At 37.7% G+C, this 23,036-nt stretch overlaps 1 protein-coding gene across 3 annotated transcripts in view; it reads left to right on the forward strand.

The window, feature by feature from the left end:
- FAM184A (family with sequence similarity 184 member A) overlaps window positions 1-23,036 on the forward strand; it is a 75,130-nt gene that overhangs the window by 12,942 nt on the left and 39,152 nt on the right. For all 3 annotated transcript variants that reach the window (XM_030944824.1, XM_030944826.1, XM_030944825.1), the window contains exons 2-5: window positions 13,944-14,798; window positions 17,861-17,996; window positions 21,045-21,226; window positions 21,897-22,094. In XM_030944824.1, the coding sequence (XP_030800684.1) occupies window positions 13,944-14,798; window positions 17,861-17,996; window positions 21,045-21,226; window positions 21,897-22,094 (1,371 nt within the window). The remainder of the gene's footprint in view (window positions 1-13,943; window positions 14,799-17,860; window positions 17,997-21,044; window positions 21,227-21,896; window positions 22,095-23,036) is intronic.

Here is a 23,036-nt window from a genome sequence, read left to right on the forward strand (position 1 = left end):
TTTGAAAAAGTATTGGAAATCTTAAGCAAATTTGCTGTTAACAATGCTGTAACAGATGTCTAAGTCTGAAAAACAAATTGTTCCGTGCTGTCTCTTAAGTTAAGATATGAGTTACAATTTTTGTTGAATTACGGCTGGTGTATTGACAGTTGTGTTGTACATAAAATAGTCTTAAAATAGGCCTTGGAATGATATCTCAGTGTGTTCTTTGTACGTGAGTTGCATAGATCATTCTTAAATTTTTGTCTTAACTAATTTTGTATTTTGCAATATGCCACCAACTTAGCTTATTTTTTGTTTCCGTTATTGTGTAAAAAGTGGAAGAATTTTGCAGTAGTAGTCAGAACTAAGCATGTTTGTGTGAGAGACTGAATATATATATACTGACAGGTGCGTGATACAGACCTGTACCCACCAGAGGCCTTGAGCTAATTATTTAATGTGAACTTCCACACAAGTGCTCAGTGGTTGGTTTTTTTCCTTTCTCACAGATCTACTTGTTTGATTCATATGTATTCCTGGATTTAAGATTGCCACTGTTTTCTCATTTGTTGATTTTAAAAAAGAAGTAATAGATACTGAAGAAAGAAGACTTCTTAGTGTTCCTTTAATCATCTTTATCATATTAGCTATCACAGATTTTCTTCTTAGGAAGCTAATCACAGCCAAAACTTGAGGTCTTGATGAAGATTCTTATTTGACTGACCCATCAGCTGTGAGGAATTTTTTTTGGAAGTGAAAAATTCTGAACAGTCTTAACCTATGGAATTCTGTATGATGAATTGCTTGAAGAATAGAAGTTAATGCCTCTCATTTTATGTGGAATAAAGTAAGTATTGTAAAAGAGGCAAATCTGGCAAATCATTTGCAATATAAGTACTCTTAAAATAAGCTCCTTACATTCCAGCTGCCAAATAGAAACAATAGTAGAAGCCTTTATTGCAATTGTATGAGACAAGTTTTTAAGAACATTCACTAGGGTAGCTCTCCAGAAGATTATCTCACTTATGAAGTTTTGGTTCAACTGGATAGCCATAATAAGAAAGTATAGCTGTTGGACTGAGTGTTGAGGATTCTACTTTTACCATATTTAATGGGATGAATAGAAAAAAGAGATGCTTTAGGACAAAGCAGTATAATTATATGCTTTTATAAGAGCATCAATTTTCTTGTAGGTCTCTGATGGAGATACTACAATTTTCCTAGTTATGTGTATAATTTTTTTTTCACTTTTTTATTGAATGATTTAGAAAACCTGTGGTGGAGAGAATTACACAAACTTTAATTAGATAGACTAGATACTATGAGGAAAAAATATATTTAGTCTTTTTTTTTGGTATGATTTTTTAAGGAAATTTAAAATCAGTTACATTTCCACTGTTCTTTGTCATGTGCCTGTGACTCTTGTCCAAGTGTGTGCTAGACAAGTAGACATTAAAGTAGACTAAAAGCTAGCTGAACCTCTGGGCTTTGTGGTCAGTTGCGTGAAGCCCAGCTGAGGGCTGGTCACTAACAGTGTGCCCTAGAGGCCAGTGTGTTTAACATCTTTGTTATGAGCTGGATGATGATACAGAATGCTGTCCTGGTTTAGGGCAAATTTGGGAGAAAACCTCCAAAAGGGGGCCTCTCCAGAAAGCAAACCCACATGGCCCCTCCCCCCAACTGGTTCGGGAAGGATTCCTTGGAGAGAAGTGGACAGAACCTGTTTATTTAACAGGCACAGCACCCCCAGCATACAAAATGAACAATACCGGATGACACCACTCTTTCACCGCTGTGAAAAAGATGACAAATTCAGAAAGTCTCTCTGGGGGTGGTCGCTCTGTTATCAATCTCTCTGGCGCTGGGGTAGCTGCTGCAGCCACAAGGTGCAAACATTTGGTGTTCCCAGGTCCCAGTGTGGAGCAGGTTTGAGTAGGTCCAAAAAAAGGGAAAGGAGAAACAGTCCAGGGAAAAATTTGGACTGCTTAGCTAAACTAACTAATGAGCAGAAGCAAAAAACAAGAGCAAAGCAAAAAGCAAAGCAGAAGCAAGAGCAAAGCAAAAAGCAAAAGCAGCGCTGTGTACTGCCCCATCTGTGTGTCCCGCCAGCCATGGGGGAGCAGCTGATAAGAAACCAAAACAAAACTTATACTCTTCAGAGCCAGTCTTGAAGGCACAGAACATAATATCCAGCACAAACAGGACACATGGATGGAGATATAACGTCTAGGTCTATATATAGCATCATAACATCATCCTAGGACAAATGCACACTCAGCAAGTTTGTGGCCAGTACAAAAGTGGGACAAGGGGTTGTAAAGCATATGAGTGTGCTGCTGTTCAGAGCTGGACATGCTGGGGGAATGCACCGACAGGGACGTCCTGCAAAGGCCTATCTGGGGCAGCACAGCAGGGACGTGTTGGAATCGACTGGCTGAAAAGAGCTGGGCAGTAAAGGCCCCAGGGTCCTGACAGACACGAGCTGAACGTGGGCCAGCAGCGTGCCTCAGGCGGAGAAGGTCAATGGCACACTGGACTGTGTGGGAACAAGCGTCACAGCAGGTCAAGGGAGGTGATCCCTCCCCTCTGCTCCGCACCTGGACTGCTGGGTCTGGTTTGAAGGCTCCCCCATATGAGGGAGTCATGGAGGTACTGGAGCAAGTCCAGCAAAAGGCTGCTGTGTTGACGAGACTGGACCATCTGTCATACTGGGAGAGGCTGAGAGATGCAACTGTTTAGCCTGGAGAAGGGAAGGCTCAGGGGGATCTTATGAATGTGTGCGTACACCAGATGGTGAGGAGTAAAGAGGACTGAGCAGGCATATTCTTAGTTGTGTCTCATGAAAACATAAGGCAATAAGGCACAAACAAAAACATAAGAAAACACTTTTTTTTTTTTTTTTTTTACTGTGAGGATGGTCAAATTCTGGCATAGGCTGCCCACATATGTTGCATCGTTGTCTTCCTTGGAGATATTCAAAACCCACTGGAGCAAGGCCCAGCATAGTCTGTTCTAGCTGACCCTGCTTTGCTCAGGGTCTAGGTTATACTAGATAGGCTAAGGTCAGAAAACCCATCTGGAGGTTTTCTGTGATTCTATATATATGGTGTTTCTATGAGAGCTACTGTGTTGAACCTGTAAGCGTGAGTGTCAGATGTCAAAGCTAATGGTCATTATTATGTAAATACTGAGATGTAGCTAGGAATTACAATTTTTTTCATTGCATGATTGGTACCTGTAGGTTACTGGAAAGTATCCCAGTAGGCCACTACAGATTTGTCCTAGATTCATCTTGGGCTTGGCTTTGAAAATAAACTTGGACTCTCAACTGGTGACTGTGCTACCTTATGCTTACTTTGATTTTCCTTCTATAATCTTATTTTTTTTTAACAGTCAGATTAGGATAAGTCTTAGCATGAACATGGATTTTATTTTTTTGGTTAAAATCTAGATTTTTTTTTCCAGAGGAAAGAAGAGAAATTGCTTCAAGGTAGTTTCTTTCTGGGAAGGTAGCTCAACATCTTCTGCAGTTATTAAAAATTCCGTGATTCTGGTTGGAATTTCCTTTATATATTCTGGAAACTTGCATTAAAACTTCCAGAGGTGATTTGTAATTAATGCCTTCTCGAAAAGGGAAAGATGCTGTAGATAAAAATACTGTGTTGGGAGTCTTGCCGTATGTGTTTTTCACTAGTATTTCTTTCCTGCGGAGCTGTATACTTGCTTGGAAGGCTCCATGCCTTTCCTTCCTTTAACAATTCTGGAAAGTAGAAAATCAATTATGAGCAAGCAATGGATTTATTTTCCAGTCTGCTTTTCAAAACACTGGTGAAGATTTCTTCTTTGCTCCACTAGTTATATATTCTTACCTGCATGGTCTTATCTGCTGTGAGGAACCACTAGATACTCAAATTGCGTAGAGTCTATAGAAATTCTTAAGGAAATTAAACCCAAAATAGATGAGGCATTGAGAGGACAGGACTTGCAGGCACAGAGAGTGCAAAAATTAACTTAGTTTTGGTGGAGAAGAGGAAACTGGGAAAACCTTTTCTCTGGCTTGTCATACAGTACTGCTATTTTTTTGGGAAAACAGAATACAAAAAAAACCTTTTGCTTATGCTTTCATCAGCTCAACACTTGAGGACTCTTCAGTAAGAATGAATAGTGTGTATGAGTGATAACAATGCTGACTATGCCTTGCTTTCAGGTTTACAAGCAAACTAAGAGAAAAAGAGATCATCTTTCTTTAGTGTCAACTTCATTTACAATTATCCAAAAGTACTTGTGACATTTTCAGGTGATGGCACTCAGAAATATTGCTTTGGATATCCTCTAGAGGAGATTTCGAAATGGAGATGCTTCATTGTACTTTACATTTCTGCCATTGTTGTTCTGTCTCTACCATCCCTGCTTTCCTTTCTTCCCCCCCTTGCCAAATAAAAGAAAAAGCAAATCCCTTTAATTCTAAATATTTAAAGCCAGTTCCCAATATTAGTGGGTACTTCTACAAAAATTATGTTTTCCTAAAAAGCAGGACAACTCAGCTTGCATACGCTTAGTTATTAAAAAGCTATGTGTTTCTAAACCATGTATTGAAAAATCTAAAACCAGACAATGACCAGACAGGTTTTCATTATAAACATCTAGTGAAAAATAAATGTTTAAAAACATGACACTTCAGATGGTGAAAGTTAATAGGGGGTTGGATTTGAAGGTGAAATGGATTAAAATGTAAAAGCAAGTTTATAGTATTGAACTATAATGAAAGTTAGCTTGAATGGTAAAGCAAGGAAATAGATTTAGAAGGAAATGGGACAATAATTTTTTAGAATTTGGATTATTTTGAGTGTTATGACTTAATCTATGTAGTACAGATAACTACATGACTTAAATGTTTCTTTCTGATGAAAATACAGTAGGTGAAAGTACAGATTATGTGATTGTATGAAGGATAATTTAGCCCAGTTTAGCAAAAAAGGGAGACTTAAATTATAATTGATATCTGTATACTTGCTTATGACTGGGTTAGACATTACTTCTAGTGGCCTTTAAAAAATACTTATTTTAGAACAAAATAGAAAAAACTTAAGCTTTGCTTTCTGGCAATAAATGGAATCAGCTGACTAATCTTACCCCTTTTATATGATTGGTTTTTTTCACTCCAAATTGAGATTCTTGAAGTGTGATGGATTTATCATAGAAATATACTTTGCAGAAAATTTCAAATTCTGTTCATCCTTTTAGGCTCTCATTGCTTCAATGTCAGTAAATGCCATCCTTTAAGGCATTTGACCCTACTGAAGACAACCCACTTCCTCAGTGCCATCTCTTATCTTTTGCACCAAAAGGCTGTTTTTCTTCTCTGGATGCTTTTTCAAGGAGTAATATGACTTTGCTTTTTGTTAAGAAAATGAGTAATTGGTGAACTAGAAACTATATTTTCCTTCTAAAAGTACATAGAATGAGAAAAATTTCTGAATGACATTGTTGGGGGAAAAAATTCCAACTTCATAAACTATGGCTTGACTGACCATTAGGATGTAATTTGATGATACTAAATACAGAAATTGAAAGAAGAAAGGATGAATTTACTATAGCTAGCAGGTGATTAAAGCAGATGAAAATATGGCATCTCTTTGTTCTCTGTAATATAGTTCTGAAACAATGCTGATGATTTGGGATGAACAAATAATTTTTAAGCCATAGTGCCAAAGTAGTCTTAGAGGCATTGTAAGTAACTGTTGTCTTTTTGATAATATTTGTATAGTAGAGCTCTCCTTATCAGTTAAGCAAGTCTGAGGTTTAGTACCGCTCAACTTGATTTACAATTTGGGTGTGTTTAAAGTGGTTGAGTTTAAAAATAAGGGTTGATTTTCAAGGAGCCATTAGAAAACATTTAAACTGTTTTCTGCTAGAATTTGTTCCCATTCTGAGTAACTTTTGAAGCTGTTTCTAAACAATTTTACCCTCTTTCATAGCAGTCTTTCTTCAACATATTCTTGTGTTGTATTAAAGCCTGTTGTCGTGAAAATATTTTTGATGTCATAATGAGATAGAGTTTAATGTAAGTTTCAAGTTTTGACTTACTGTGCAAGCTGATTTTACACTTTGGCACAGAAAGCAAACTTATGTGCAGATAACAAAAGTAAATGTCTCAGTCACACAGGTAATAAATATATTGCTTAAAAATCACTCTGAGAACAGTGCAACATAAATGTACAGAACTGGATTGCTGAACCCTGTAAACTTATGTAACTCCATTAGAGACAGCAATGCCAGTGTAGAACAGCTGAGCATTTCTCTCAGAAATAGATGTCACGTAGTAGCCAAGTGGGGGATTAAGTGCCAGGTCATACAAAGCACTAATGGTGATGTCTTCCCTAATTTGGTTTATAGTAAAGAGTTGCACCTCCCTTCTATCCAGCTGCTTCTTGTCTTTCTGTCAAGGTCTTGAAGTCCACTTCTTTCTGCCTGGAAAAATTATTTTGGTTCTGGCTTGTACATATAATTCTGAGATGTTCTACTCCTGAAAATTAGTTGAATTCAATCTGGCCACTTGCCTGTCCTTCTGCAGCATTCTTTAATGGCCATCTTGACCACTGACTAGAGATGTCTAGTGCATACCAAACCCATCTCTCATAGTCCTGTGATATTATCTTGATATTGCTCTTCCCATTTAATTGTATTTCTTGTTTGTTTGACATCACAACTGCTTGTTTTGTAACTGAATTTTTGCCTCAGCGGAAGATATTCTGAAGGTTGTCTCATGTATCATAGAGGCATACAATCATTGATGTGGGGAAAGGTGTCAAGATTGAGTCCAGCCTATGACCAAACACCACTATATCAACTAGACCATAGCACTAAGAGCTATGTCCAGTTGTTTCTTGACTACCTCTGGGGATGGTGACTCCACCAGGTCCCTGAGCAGCCCATTCCCATTCTTGACAACCGTCTCAGTGAGAAATTCCTCCTGATTTGGGTGGTGCAGCATTGTATCTGTCTGTCACACTTTAGCCGGGTCATGATTCTTTTAAAAGCCTGTTTAAAGTGAACTGTATTTTTTCTCCTTTCCCTCCTATTTTTTGTTTTTATACATATTTGTAAGAGATATCTGCTCTTTTTCTTCCTCAGAAAATGGAGTACAGTTATTAAATTCCTTTGTTCCATTAGGATTTGTTGTGGTGAGGAAAATACCCCACTTTTCCCTTTACTGCAGCACATCCAAAATAACCATGTAAGGGAGAAAAGGAATTTTCTGCTAACAATATCAGGATACCATCTGTCCTTGTGTCCACTATTATATGTACTCTGCTTAATGGAATTGATTTGCCCCCAAATATCTCTTTTCTGTCACTCTCACATATGTGCTGGTGCCTCTGTCAAATCCCCTTTTGTCCCCTTCTGGTCGTATATTTCACTGGTAGACCCAGTCTTGGAAGCACTCTGCTGCTAGAGCAGAAGGAGCAACAGGGCCTGATTGCCCACTTGACCTCTTGTCATGGGTGAGCTCCTTCTTGGTTCCCTGCTGATTGCTGAAATCACTTGTAGGATCACAAATTGTTGTGTCCTGGCCCCGAGGCCTTAGGTTTAAACCACTGTTGACTGCCTGGCTTCTGAACTTGTGAATTCCATTCTCATGTTGCTGCTCAGTGTGTTGGGCTATCAAAAGAGAGGTGCAGGTAATGTGCTCCCCTTGCTGAATCTGATTACAGAGTGCTCTGTAGCCGTAGCTTTACCTGCTGCCTTGATTTTGATTTGTGTTACCTGATTGATAAAGGCTTTTCCTGTTCCTGGATTTGGACCAAGTGCCTATTTCCAAGATAGGCTGTAGTAGCATAAAGCTCCTGATGAACTCCCAAAAAGCCTCTCATTTGCTGTCTGGTACAACTCTAGGAGAAAGGCCCCAGTGAATAAATGACCTATTCAGCCACACTGACCACTCTGTCCCTGTGTCGAGGTGTGCTCTGCACCTCTTCTTTGAGTGGGACATCTCCTCCCTCATGATTAATTGGACTGTGGCATGCCTTTTTCTGATAATTAAATTTTGAGGTACAGGCACTGTAATAATTTATAAACATGCTGAGCTGTAAATGCAAGCAGATATTTTAAACCAGTAGGATTTTCAGACAATTCAGAAGAGTTAATATTTCAGTGTGGGCCAAACACAAATAAACAAAACACAGGAAGGACTGTAAGTCAAGTTAAATGTGATACTGATCTGTACTTGGCAGTTCTGAAAGTATAAATGGATTATCAGCACATCAGATTACAGGTGCTCAAGGAGCAGGTATTTAGGAGTATGAAGAAAGGTCCTCTAGGTGTATGGGCCCCTGTGAGGTGTTATACCTACTGTATATTGTATTAAACATCAAGAAACCTGAAAATAAAAAATTATTTTTTCCCCTGTGTTTTATTCTCAGTGTAGATGTTGGTGAGTGGTGCATGGCCTTGGGCTTATCCTCTTTTACAGAAAATTGTCTATCAATAAGTGTGAAAATGAAAAATTTCTTATCCAAAAGTAAAGCCCTAGGTAGTTGTGGATATCTGTTAATGCTCAATACTTAGAAATTATGTTGAGCTTCATAGTGTCATTCTCTAAATAATTAATTGTAAACAAAAGTCATTAGAGATTGCTTTGGAAAGCTAGTTGCTGTAATAAAATTAATCCAGCATTTGTTTCTAGAGTTTCTAAAGGAATAAAATACTGGATTTTACTTAAGTATAAATTGAGCTAACGCATGAAGATTGTTGAATAGCATAAAGGATATTTTAATAATAAATTTCATGTGAAAGTGTGTTTTTTAGGAAAAAAAATCAAATTCTTGCCCTCTGTGCATTTTATCTCAAAGAAGACGGGGAGATACTATTGGTGGGGGACATTCCTTTTACAGCTGCAGACCATATTTATCCCTTCCCTTCTCATTGTGCTGTGCCCCTAATGCCCTGGCCCAGGTATTTAGAAAGACTTGCAATGAGCCATGTAGCTGAAGGACACCTGTCTTCCTTCCACCTTTTCTGTGATGTCAAGAAATCCTGACCTAAAAGTCTAGGCTTGTTTCTATGTTTGTTATCAGTAATAATACAAAGATCTTGATTGACAGAGCATCATCTATTTGTGAGATTTTCCATAAGGAAGCAAAAGATCTTTTTAGATAAATGAATGGTTTTTTTTAAATTTAAATTGAAAAAGAAAGAAAGAAAGATGGGCATACGTAGGTTTTAAGGTTTGGGGTTTTTTTTCTATACATGTCTGTCTACTTTTGTATTTAGTAAGACATTTGTAATAATGTACTCTGTGACTGGTCAGCTTTTATGAAAGGCAGTTTTGAGTAGCTTTTAAGTACTTTCCTGTATCATTGTATTCTTATATTGTGCTAAGGAGAAGAAATTTGTCCTGTAAAACAAACTCTTCCTGTCTATTAAGTTGGGTATTTTATTTTGTCTTAAATTGATCATAATATGTAAATTTTAAATGCTGATATATAAATATATCTCATTTTTTGGACATTATTTGGTCAACTGGAAGAAAAGGGGGAAAATTAATCCAATATCTATTGTACCAAGACATATGATTATTTTGAACTATCATAGAGGAAATATTTCTACATAAAATAATTAATGATAATGTTTGCAATTTTTTAACATTTCTTACTGATTTTGTAGGCTGAACTTTTCTGTTTGCTGCACTTTTTACTGTTTCTTGGTATATGTTACTACTTCCTCTGTGAAGTAATTCTTACCTACCCACAGAGAGCAAGGATGGATCAGGCTCATTGGTTCCCATCTTATAAATCATTAGCAGGTTATGCTCAAGCATTTCTTGTTGGCACTGTCCTTGTGTGGGTCATTCCAGAGACGGGCAGCACTGACAAAGTCTGGGGATGCCTCTGGAGGCTCTGGTGTTTCAGGCTGGTGGTCAGGCAGCAGCACCCTGGGAGCACTGGGAACACAACAGTTCACCTGAACAAGGCTGAGCTCTGACCCAGGGCCCCACACATCAAGTCTGAAGTGGAGGTTTACCAGTCATAAGATTGATGTTTGTGTAAGATGCGTAGTGATGGTTTTTTCTCATAGGTATCAGCTCTCGTTTTGATGTAAAATTAGAGAAAATGACCCGTGCACATTTCTTGGGGTATTTTCATAGAATCATAGACTATGGTTTTCTGTGCTGCAAAATAATTTGCACTCAATTCTAGTGTTAAGGTGAATTACACATTTGTAATTAGAATAGCATTCTATCCCAACTAAATTGCTGTCAGGAACAGATGACTGAAGAGGTACAGCTGACCATGTGAGAATTGGCAGCTTTCCAATCCCTAACATCTGGTTTGGGGTAAAAAGTATTTCTCGGCCAAACTTTCAGCCACAAACAGTGTGGAGCAGGAATTGTTGTTTGTATTCCGTGTAGCTCAAAACACCAAAGCTAGCGTAGGGTCTGACTTGCTTCACCTTACCATGTAGAACATAACTAAACAATCCAATAATTATTGACATAACCAAGGTTTTTGCTGTTGTTGGTACTAACTTACTCTGTTGTAGTTCTTCAGATCAATGCACACAGTATTTCAGTAGGTTTTCATTAATAATTAAGTTACTGTTCTGTATAAAAAGTATTAGCTGGCAATCTCAGTATCCTTAGAGTATGGTTCTGTCTGTCCCTCTGAAATGATATGCTGACTGAAAATAGAATAAAGCATGTTTTTTTTTTTCCCTGTCATGTGATAAGAATTGCTATGTGCAGTTAGAGTAGAGCTGGAAAAATATGAATTACTCAAATAAGCAGTTTATGGGTCTTAGTATTAAGCAGTTGTACTAAAAAAGCTGCAGGGATTTTTAAATCATTTCAAAAAGCATTTACAAGCATGCTTAGTAGGGATTCATGCTCTCATTTAAAAACAGAGTGCAAAACTTGTTTAATCTACCTACCTCCAATGTTTGTAACCTTACTGCTTTTCAATTTTCAGAAACTTACTTGAGAAGGAGCAATTTGTTTTAGCTAGAACTCTAAATGTATTCATTTGCTCCACGGTACTTCAATTTCTGCTTGCATTTCGTTGAAGTGCTTTTAAGTTGCCTTTGCTTGTTAGTACAGACTTTTTTCCATGTGTTCCTATGTTGATACAGTGGGTCAAATTCTCAAAGATAAAATCTGTTACAGCTATTCTATTTCTTTAAAAATAGTGAGGTTTATAGTAATTTGATGGAGCTAGAATTCAGGCTGCTGTAAGGCGTATGTTATGATGAAATATTCAGTTGCATGCATTTTATTTTTGCATTTCCCATAAGATATGAATGCCCTTCTTTTAGGGAACGAGTTGTGCTTGAATTTGAATTGGTTGCTGTTCAGTGCTTTTAGTAAGGAGCAAGTCAGTAATGAGAATTTAAAGATATCTTCTGAATGTGGCATTGCACATGGATTTATTTTTCACTTGGACTCTTCAGTGAAGTTTCCACTGCTAAATCATAATACCTTTGAAAATCCTTTGTGATTTATACTTTTTTGCAGATTGTAGTGCTGCATAACTTGAGAATGGAACACTGCCTGAAGTGAAAAACATTATGGCACTTCTGTGCACAAGGACGAAAGTCAAGAGCTGTTTTGAGTGTGGGATTTGACCTAGTGTTCTGCAATTGCTTATTATAATGACCTGATCCTAAATGTGAGATTTATTTTTTTTATAGTACCTTTTAAACTACATTGTCCCACTTCTCTAACCAAAACTACAGCACTACTCATGCAAGACAGTGCATATAACGTTTAAAAAACCCCAAACCCTCTGTTTTCAAGTAATTTTTGATATGAACAAAGAAGTTGAACACTAGACACCATTAAACCAGCAGGGAAACAAGACTTTGGGATCCAGTATATGAGACTGTTTGCTGGTACCAGGAGGGAGATCATAGCTTTGTGATCAGAAGTTACTGTTGGCATCACCAAAGACAATAAAAATATAGAAGGTTAAAACCTTTGGTGAAGGGCATTTCGGTGATAGTTGTGATTTTGCTAATGAGATTGCATGTGGTTTAGTTGTCATTTTTTGCAATGTTTTGTTAGAGTTTTGTGAGTCTCTGTACCATGAAACTCCTTCAGAAAAGGAATTTTTTTTTTTTTTTATGGGGAGGAAGAAAGCCAAAAGTGTCCTTGATACCTGCAGATATGTAAGTAGTACTAAAAACAAGTTGCCAAACCTATGGAAAACCTGTGGTTTTTTCCTCTTTCATTAATTAGCATGTACATTTGTGAAAAATTTGAATTAGAATAAGTTAAAAGTGTTTTTTGTGATATTTTTAAGTTAATTCCTTGCTATATAAAGATAAGTGAGGCTGGGGGGGCGGTTGGGTTTTTTACATATAATGTTGCTTCAGAACTTTTTTGGTTTTCCTTTTTCTTTTCAATTGTAATCTAAAGCCCGTCCTTTTGGGATTTTGTGGCTCGGGCAACAGAATGGGGTATGTTATTTCAGGCATAAAATTTAGAATAAATTTAGAATAAAATGCATAAAAGGCATAAAGTCTAGAATAAACATCTGGACTTTTGTTCAAACAAACAAAAGAACACCATGGCCAAAGTCTTAAATCTGCTCTTTCAGTTACAATAACTTTTTGAGCTTTGTAGCTCATCTGAACACTTGGCTGTAAACACTTTTCTTTAGTCTGGAGCATAGAGGCTTTTGCTTAGTGTCAGGAGAGCAATTCTGTGCCTTCTTCATATTTCCCAGCCTTGAGGGCAAGTCAGCACAACTTCCTCTGTTGGCTGGTTCTGTGCTGATGGAGGACTGATCTAGGTTCTGTCCTCAGTTAGAAAAGAAGATCCCCGGCTGCTTCTTCGTTGTTCTTTTTGGTGCTTCTTCTTAATTTTTAAGATACACAAGTTAAACTAATCAGAAGACTTTTTTTTTGTTTGTTTTGGTTTTTTTTGTTTGTTTGTTTTGTTTTTTGTTCAGATGTGTTTTATAGCTCTGCTGCCTGTATATCTAGGAAGTATGGGGAGAATTGCTGGAGTTCTTGAAGCAATGCAAAGATTGCATTAACCCCACCTATTGCATGGACAGTTTATTCACTGACATACACAGATACTGACACACATACTTATCTGTACTTCCTGGTTAAAAACCAAGACCTACTATGTTGTGGTGCACTTGAAACATCCCTTAGGATATATCTGGTTATCTTAAAACTTTCATTGAATGCTCGTGGTTTTGCTGCTTTCACAGCCTTCTTGAACTGCTTAGCTCCCTGGGCTCCCCAGATTGCTGGCTGCCCTGCCCTGAACTTCTCTGTTCATCTGACTTACTAGCTGGGAAGTCAGTGAATTTATGTGGTAAGGCACCTTAGGCCTTAGGAGACACAAAATGTTTACTAGATAAACTGTCAAAAGTGAAATTGTATCTGGGCAACCATCAAGATTACAATCCAGAATAACTAGTGTTTGCATATTTGATGTTTCTGAAATGAAATATTTAAGAACATGTACTGTTTGGAAAGGAGGGATCTGAGATATATTTTTTGTTCCAGTTGAATTTCTTGTGATATATATACCCTGTGTGTTATTTTCCAACAGAAAGATCTCTTCAGTTTTGTTTTTTATTTTGTCTGTGCTTTGAACTATTCCAAATAAATTTGAGGTGTTTTTTTAAAAATTTGTTTTTAAGTGTGTTTTTCCCCCCCAGTATATTTACAGTAACAACATGGATATAAAGACACAGCTTTCATTAGAAAAATTAGGTGTTTAAGGAGAACAGAAAAACTACCCTACTCTTTAAGATCTGTAAGAATATCATGACTAACACTGCATTTATGCAGTTACATCCTTAATAACATGAGGTCTCTTATTCGTGTGATGGAAAAAAGCCAGATTGGTAAAGTAGCTTTCAGAGTACCTAGGTATGTTTTTATTGGGATTTAACAGATAAACAGAATGGCTTTTCTCTTAATATACTATTATTTCATGTTTGCAGGTAATATATGCTTTGAACACTAAAAATGATGAACATGAAGCAGCTATCCAAGCCCTTAAGGATGCTCATGAAGAAGAAATCCAGCAAATTCTTGCAGAGACCAGAGAGAAGATCTTGCAGTATAAAAGTAAAGTGGCAGAAGAAATGGATCTCAAGAGAAAGATTCAGGTTTTGGAAGAGTCGCTGGAAGATCACAAAAAGATGAAACATCAGGCCTTGACAGAATTTGAAGCATATAAGGATAGAGTTGAAGATATGCAGCTTTGTGCAGAAGCTCAGCATGTCCAGCGTGTAGTGACCATGTCAAGGGAAGTAGAAGAGATCAGAAAGAAATTTGAGGAAAGGCTACGAAGTTTCATTCAGTTGCAAGTACAGTATGAGAAGGACAAGCGTACAGCACTGGAAGAGTTAAAAGCTGCCCACAGGCTTGAAATTCAAGAACTCCTGAAGACTCATCAGAGTCAGAATGCTACTTTAAGTAAGGGGCAAGAGAAAATGGAGGAATTGCATAGACTGGAGCTGGAAGACTTGAACAATAAGGTTGAAGAGTTAAGGCTGGAAAAAAAAAAGCTCATTGAGGACTATGAAGGCAAACTCAGCAAAGCGCAGTCCTTCTATGAACATGAACTTGACTCCTTGAAAAGATCTCAGCTTTTTACAGCAGAAAGTCTACATGCCTGCAAAGAGAAAGAAGCGGAGCTAAGAAAAGAATTTCAGAACCAGGAAAGTATGTTACGGAAGAATCTGGGGAAGCTTAAAACTGAATTGCAAATGGTCCAGGATGAAGCTGCTAGTCTACGGGAAAAATGCCAAAAACTTCAGGTGGCTCTTGGTACTGCAGAAAACAATGTTCAGGTGAGACTGATATATTGTTCCCAAGGCTGCGCATTTTCTTTTCCTATAAAAACACTGTTTCCATGTGGCTGTTATTAGAGTGTGTAAACTTAATTTTCTATCGCTCATACATGCTTGTCATCTTCTTCAATTTTTTTTCATTTCTTTCTACTTTAAGTTTAATTGTTTAATTAACAATATTTTCACAAGCAGCAACTGAAATACTGCACACTCTTTCAGTATGTTACTGGGTTTGGCTCAGGTAGGGTTAATTTTCTCTATAGGAGCTTGTGGGATGCCATGTTTTGGATTTGTTGGAAACAAATCCAAACATATTGGAAACAGTGTTGGTAATTCAGGAATGGTTTAGTTATTGCTGAGCTGTGCTTACAGCAAATCAAGGTTGTTTTGGCTTTTCACCCTACCCTTCCAATGAGGAGGCTGGGGATGTACAAGGAACTGGAATGGAGCACAGCCAGGACAGCTGAACACAGGGATATTCCATGTTATATGACATAATGCTCAGCATATAAACCTGAGGGAAGGAGGAAGGAGTGGTGGTGTTTGCCTCCCCAAGTCAGCATTATGCCAGATGGAGCCCTGCTTTCCTGAGGACAGCTGAATGCCTGCCTGCTCATGGGAAGTGGTGAATGAATTCCTTGTTTTAATTGCTTGTGTGTGTGTGGCTTTTGTTTTATCTATCAAACAGTCTTCATCTCAACCCACAAATTTTCCCACTTTTACCCTTCCAATTCCCTTCTCTGTCCCACTTTGGCAGTAGTGAGCAAGTGGCTGTGCCATACTTAACTGCTTACTTGGTTAAACTCCAGCACAGTTTTATTTAGTGTGTTGAGTTGATCCTGGCTGCATGCCAAGTGCTCACCAAAGCTGCTCTACTACTCTTCTCCTCTGCTGAGCAGAGGAGAGAGGCTGTAATGAAAGACTTCTGAGTTGAGATAAGAAGAGGGAGAGATCACTCATCAGTTACCATCATGGGCTAAACAGACTTGACTTGGGAAGTAGGGTTTATCACCAATTTATTACCAAATTTGTTACCAATCAAATCAAAGTAGGATAATGAGAAGTTAAACCAAATCTTTAAAGAGCACTTTTACCCCACCCCTTCATATTTCCTGGGCTTAACTTTATTCCCAGCTCTAGAGAGTTAACTTTATTCTCAGCTCTCAAGTTCTCTAACCACTTCCCCTACATTGATACAGGGGGATAGTAAAGGGGGCTTGCAGTCAGTTCATCACGCGTCTCTGCCTCTTCTGCAAGGGGCTTTAGGAGGTGAGCTTATGGAAAGCTGTGGTGAAGGTGAAACCGGTTGCATGTTGATCATTCCTGCAGTAAAGTAGTTTTGTTCCCAAAGAAGAGGAAGAGTCTAGTGCAGTATCTGCAACAGATTTTAAAGTCAGGCCCTACTCTGATCATTGTGGATGGATCTGGTGTCTGTTTCATTATTCATCCTGTACAGTGTTTTCCCCAATTCTCTCTTCTGCTTTAGTTTCTGAGATGACTCTTTACTGTTTCAGTAACTTGAATTATAAGAAATCTATATTTTCTTTTGAACCAGAACAATATTTCCTTTTCCCTCCTGCATGGCTGAAACACATTACACTCTCCAAGATATGCTGTTGTGAATCAGTACATCTGATTTAAGGCATAAGAAAAGAATCATAGAACTATAGAATAGTTTGCCTTGGAAGAGACAGTAAAGATCATCTAGCACCAAATCCTCTGCCATGGGCTGCCTTGCACTAGATCAGCTTTCTTAGAGTCTCATCCAGCCTTGAACACCTCCAGGTATGGCAGGACCGCAACCTCTGTGGGCAACCTGTTCCAGTGCCTCACCACCCTCAAAGATAATTTCTTCATACTATCTAATCTAAACCTATGCTCCTTCAATTTAAGGCAACTCGTCCCTGTCTTATCACTACATGTCTTTGTCAAAAGTCCTTTTCCAGCTCTTTTAGGCCTTCTTTAGATACTGGAAGGCTGCTCAAAGGTCTCCCCAAGAACCTTCTCTTCTCCAGGCTGAACATTCTTTCAGCCTGTCTCGATAGGAGATCCAGCGATTCAGCCCTGTGATTGATTTAGTGGCCTCCTCTGGACTTTTTCCGAAAGGTTCTTGTCTTTCTTGTGTTGGGGCTGCCACACCTGGACACACAGTAGTGCAGGTGGGGTCTAAAAAGAGAAGAGTAGAGGGACAGAATCACCTCCTGTGACCTGCTGGCCATGCTGCTTTTGATGCATCCCAAGATGCACCACATCTGGGCTGTGAGTGCACATTGATAAGTCATATTGAACTTTTCGTTCCAGAGTCCTTCTCCCCAGGTCTAGTCTCCACTCAGCCTGTACTTGTGCTTGGGATTGCCCCAACCCATGTGCAGGACCTCGCTCTTGGTGTTGTTGAACTCTATGAGGTTTGCCCAGTCCCACCTCTCAAGCCTGCCAAGGTCTCTCAGGATGACACCCCTTCCCTTCTCTCCAGCAAGTTGACTGCACCACACCACACAGCTTGGTGTTGTCAGCGAGCTTGCTGAGGATGCACCCAATACCACTGCCCGTGCAGCTGAGAAACGTGTTAAAAAGTGCTGGTCCCAACAGTGACCCCCGGGAATGTTTGATAGAAGTAATTGCCTGGCTCTCATTTTATGTATCTCCACACGTAGCTTAATTTGAGTCAGTAGTAAACACCCAGAGTTGCAATGAAGGGCACTAAACTGCTGTGAACACATAGTGTATTCTTAAATATGAAAAACTCTCAGATGCCAGCAACCAGGTTTCTAAAGTAGACCCCCAGGCTCTGTGGACTATTTTATAGGATTTTTTTTTCACTTACCTTTTTGAATAGTGTCACATACTGTCATGCCATGTACCCATTATCTTGTTCTTCAAAAAGTATGTTTGAAGCATTACATATAATAGACAATGAGTATGGGAATAATATTGCAATGTTTCAGCTTTTGTGTGAATAAAACTTGTTTGCTGAAAGGTCTCTTCTTTACCTTTTAACCTAATGTTCATTTAAATTGACATGATTGTATATGATGGTAACAAGTATTATGTGTTTCCTCTAGGTTCTTCAAAAACAGCTAGATGATGTGAAGGAGGAGGAGATGTCATTGTTAAGCAAACACAAAGAAGTGGAAAGCGAGCTTGCAGCTGCTAGAGAGCGCTTACAGCAGCAGGCCACTGATCTTGTTCTCAAAGCCAGTATGTATGTCAGTAACTTAATCTGGAAACAAACTTCATCCTTTTATTCTAGCCTTTTCTTTTTCTGTCAACCTCATGCAGCTTTAGAGTGCCTAAAGACTGTTTAATGCTTTCCATAGAATTTTCCAATGAGTTTTGAGGGTTTTTAAAGTTTTTTCTTCTCACATGCATTGTACCTAAATTTCCTTTTTTGTGTACTCGTTTGTCCAAGTGCTGTACTTTGTATGGCATGTACATATCTTACAGGCCTTGGAACTGCACTTATATGGAGCAATTCTGCTCTGCATCTATTCTCCACATAATAATTGAGACATGCTTCCTGTTCTTCCACCTTTTTTCAGTGGTCTTTTCTTTTTGCTGATGCTGTGGTACTTTCCTTTATACCTACTGTCAGAAGATTTGCAGCTTATTGAATAATAAATTCTTTAAAGTTTTCTCTATAGCTGCTTTCGTTGCTCCTTTGTAGTTGCTGTCATGTGGAAAGGCACAAAAAATAGCTTAAGACCTGACTGTACGCATGCAGGTTTCTTTTCCCTCTTTGGCATTTTCTCCCTTGTGTGCTCAGTAGTAGGCATGGGCCCCAGTACTTGAACTTGGACAACTATACAATAGGTAGGGTTCTAGGGCTTAAAAAGGGGCCCCTGGCTTATCTTTGGCTTTGTTGAATTGGACTAATTATAGCGATTCTTGATTGTTTTCCACACAAATTAGCACAAGCCCAGGAGTAGTCTAGGCCATATGTTGGAGGAATATAGCGACCAGCAGGAGCCCAAGACTGCAAGATCCTATTAGATCAAACAGCTAAAAGGAATAGGCTTGCTGCTGAGAGAACGTAAAATGGGCATCTGACCCTCCAAAAGGTGTTTTGTGAGGCAGGTCATAGAAAAATTTATGACTGTATGAGAGCCCTGTTCTCATACACTCTAAAGCTGTTGCTGCTTCATTCCTTAGGCAGAAGCATGTGAGGGTTTCACCAGGCCACTCCAAATGTAGTGGAAATAAATACCCAGGCTGTTTTTCTGTATTACTGATGGCATGGAGTCAGCTAGCCTGTGATTAAGGCCAGCCCTGGTGTCCTTTGGCACTGGGCTTTTCAGCTTTACCAGAAGTCCCAGTGTGTCCGTGCTGTTGCCAAGCTCAGTGGTGCTGTCAGTGGTACCTCTTTGTTTTAGAGCCTCACTGTGCAACAAGATCCAGGATCCCTGTTTGCAGTGGTGCCACCAAGCCATTGCCATGTGGGGTACTTGGGTGCCAGCCTGTTTGGAAATGGTTTCTGACGCTGGCCCACTGCCATCTCCTTGATTTTCAGCTCACACAATCAAAAATCCTTCCTCAAAAAAACTGAATTCTCATACTTAATTACCATAAAGAATGTTTACTCATCATATTGCAATTTTTAGAGACTCTGTTGAGTCTCTTTGGTGCATTTAAAATACTCTTCTTCCATTTATCCTGAGATTCCCAACTTTTAAGGAAATTGCTGCATTTCATACCTTTTTTGAGAGCATGAGGAATGGGAAAGCTGTCTTCTGTGTTGGTATTGCTAGGACAAGAGCTCTAGATCAGTGTTTGTGCTTACAATGAAATATGTAGGACATACTTGTATGAAAAAATGAAAATTCTCATTTTTTTTATTATTATTATTGCTAGATTATAAAATTTTGAGGTTGAAAATAACTTTCTTAAATGGCTGAACTTTTGAAATAAGGATTTTTAAAAAATGTTACAGAACCTAAGCATACCCATTGTCCTAAGTCTTCAGTTTTCAGTTTTACAAACAAAAATGTCAAAAAAAGTTCTAGAATTTTCCAGGGCTTAGTACAATTAGAAGTGTGCATTTTTAATGCAATTACTATTAATTTTGAGGCATTTTTAATTTCCAAATTTCATTATATATCTCATAGCTCTTCCCTTCACATCTGTGTCCACAGGCAATAAACAGTTTCCTTTTTGGCACATCTTGCTTTTTATAACAAATGGAAATAAATCATGAGGCTCAGTGATTTTGTCGTGTGAGAAAAAGCATATACTCCACTTTCATAGCTATTCCTTTTTGACTTATAACAAAGCATTGCTTTTAAATTTAAAACTGAACTCTCATTCAACCTGTCATTTTTGAAATTTATAATAAAATGAGAAGGGGAACAACAGTCTTTTCTAGAAACTGGGACTACAAAAAACAGTAGAAAATTATTCAGAGTAAATAATACCTCTCATCTTTCAGTTGGACCAAACTAGAAGCATCCTCTTTTTTCTAAACAGTCTTCTATTCACTCCCAAAATAACAGAAATTTCACTCCTTTAGTCAGTTACCTACAATAATATATAAGTCAAGAAGAACAGACAGAAATTTCTGAAGTCATAAACCTTTGTCAGCTGGTTATGTGAAGGACAGATGATTATATTTTGTAGTTTGAAATGGTACTTCTTTTGTTTGGTTTTTTTTCCAAAAATACACATAAATTAAAAGGAAGCCTCCAACCTGCAAGGATTTAGATCATACTTCACTATTTACTATAGAGAGAGTTTTGTTATATCTTTTAGTCATATCCCATAAGCAAAATAAAGTGTAATTTCCTAAGTTTTACAGCAGATAAAACTATGTGCAGCAGATAAAACTATGTATCTAGTCTGCCAGCGAAATTATGAGTTTGATAAAACAATGACATGTTTATCTTTAGACATCAGTGTTCTGCTTTCTGTTGTCAATCTTATTCTAGGATAGAAATATGCAGGTTTAGGTGGGATCAGTTCTTCAGTGTTCTTACAATTGCCTACTTCTGCTTTCCTTTGGGAGTCAACGTGCAACTTTGAGCGAGGAAAATTGAAATGAAAGGCGCCCCAGCACCAAGTGCTCTGCTGTTGTTGGGCATTTTACAATAAAACTAAACAAGTAAGAAGTGGAGAGGAAGATAAGTACTGCAGTGAAGACAAGGGAGATCCATATGCAAGCTTCCACTAGAGTGGTGCTATCACTGGAATGTAAATGTGCACTTCAATTGCATGAAACCAATGCTATGAGGTTTTAAAGAGCTGTTTTGTTTTTAGGTCACATTGGAATGCTTCAAGCTACTCAAATGACTCAAGAAGTTACAATCAGAGACTTGGAATCAGAAAAGTCTAGATTAAAGGAAAAATTGTCCCAGCTGGAAGAGGAAAGAAATTTATTACAAAGCAAAACACAGAGTCTGGATGAGCGACAAAGGCAGCAAATTCTGGCATTGGAGAAGGTTAAACAGCTTATTGGCTTTAGTTGAATAAAACAAAAAACACTAGGATTCTCAGATGAGAAAATATTATGCTTTAATTTTTGTTTGATATGACCAGACTAGGACCAGTATGTTTCAAGTATATCTCATGTAGCAACAAAGAATGACTAATGTAGAGTGTGAAGTGAGATTAAAAGGAAGGCAGATGAAATGCTTCTTTGTTAGAAGATTGTCCAATGCAGTCAGACTGCTTTGGACAGTCTTCTAACAATTTCATTTGATTTATGACCTTGTGTGTATATGCCTAGTATCTAAACTGTCTAAGGAAGGACAAATGTGAAATGATTAAGGAACAGTTTAAAAAGCCATTTGCTGAAAATGCATTGAACATGTTTGAAAATACTAAACAGAAATTCTGCATAGGCTTGATACCCAATCGTTGTTTTCCCAGACTAAATAGAGGAAAAAATAGGTTTTTAATAAGTATGTATTGTTTTGCATGGATTTTTTAAAATTACCTTTTTGGTTACTGAATCACGTAGTCAGTGCTTAGTGTTTGCTCAGTTTGTTTTATATGGAAGTTAATTTTTTGCAGATTTATGTCATCAGTAATGTTTTTGTATTGTTTTTTTATTTCTTACTGTTCAGATTTTTTTACCATTGAATAGATTTCTTTTCCTGTACTTTATAGAAAGTAAATGAAGCAAGGGAAACACAACGTGAATATTATGAGAAGGAGCTGGTAAAATTACAAGCAAGGTTGGAAGGAGAGGCTGCACAGTTAAAGGAGGCTCATTCCAAGACCTTGGAAGAATTGGCATGGAAACACCATACTGCAATTGAGGCTGCACACAGTAATGCTAATAAGGATAAGAAGAAACTGCAGATGGTATGTTCTTATTTTCTTAGTAATCAAGCAAAAAGGAACTGTTACAGTTTGCATCTTGTACTGCATGGTTTTGTTTTATGGCAAACTTAATTTGGAATTACCTGCAAGCCTCTGAAGAAACTGCTTAGTGTTTAGAAAAATAACAAATATCTTGGGAAAAAAAAAAGCCCTTGTACTGTCATTTGTCTGCATACAGAAGATAAATTCTCCATTTATACAAATGTATTTTCAAGTATAATGGTTTTGTTTTCCTGGGATTTGTGACCCATATTCAGAAGGACTGGTATATCAAGATCCATTCTTCTGAAGGTGATGAAAGATTATGTTATTATAACATTTATTTAAAATTTTCATTGACAGTTCAGAAGTACAGAAAGATATTTTATTAGGACTGATATTTTATTAAGCTCTAAGTGTACTCAGATTATAACAGCTGTTCTAAGCATGCAACATAAAATTATGTACTGTACAGCAGCTCACTCTCCAGCAACTATTCATTTACCTTTGACTGGAATCCTGAAACTGAAAGGCTTTTTTTGTTTCAAAATCTTTATTTTCTCAGGATGAGGCCCATTTTTAAATTATTATTTCCTAGTCTGATTGTATGTGTTACAGACAAATTTTGCCTTGCACAGGAAATACAGGATTAAGTGTTTAATTTGAGGCTTTGTTATATTTCTTATCATATATTCACAGGAAACATACCAAGAACCATGGTTGTAGTTAGTGATGTGCATCTCAGATAAATTTGGTTTGTTTTTGTAAATTTTTCTACTACTATGTTGTTTCTTAGGTCAATTTTTAATAAATCTGAAATATTTCTTGTCACCCAGTAATTGAAGTAGCTCTCAGACATATATACATCTGATCTTTCAGGTTTACTTTCTTTAAAACTTTAAACATGCCTGTTATTAAGACAATGTCTCTTAGAGTTTCTTGTAT

The sequence above is a fragment of the Camarhynchus parvulus genome, chromosome 3, assembly GCF_901933205.1.
Source record: "Camarhynchus parvulus chromosome 3, STF_HiC, whole genome shotgun sequence".
Lineage (NCBI taxonomy): Eukaryota > Metazoa > Chordata > Aves > Passeriformes > Thraupidae > Camarhynchus > Camarhynchus parvulus.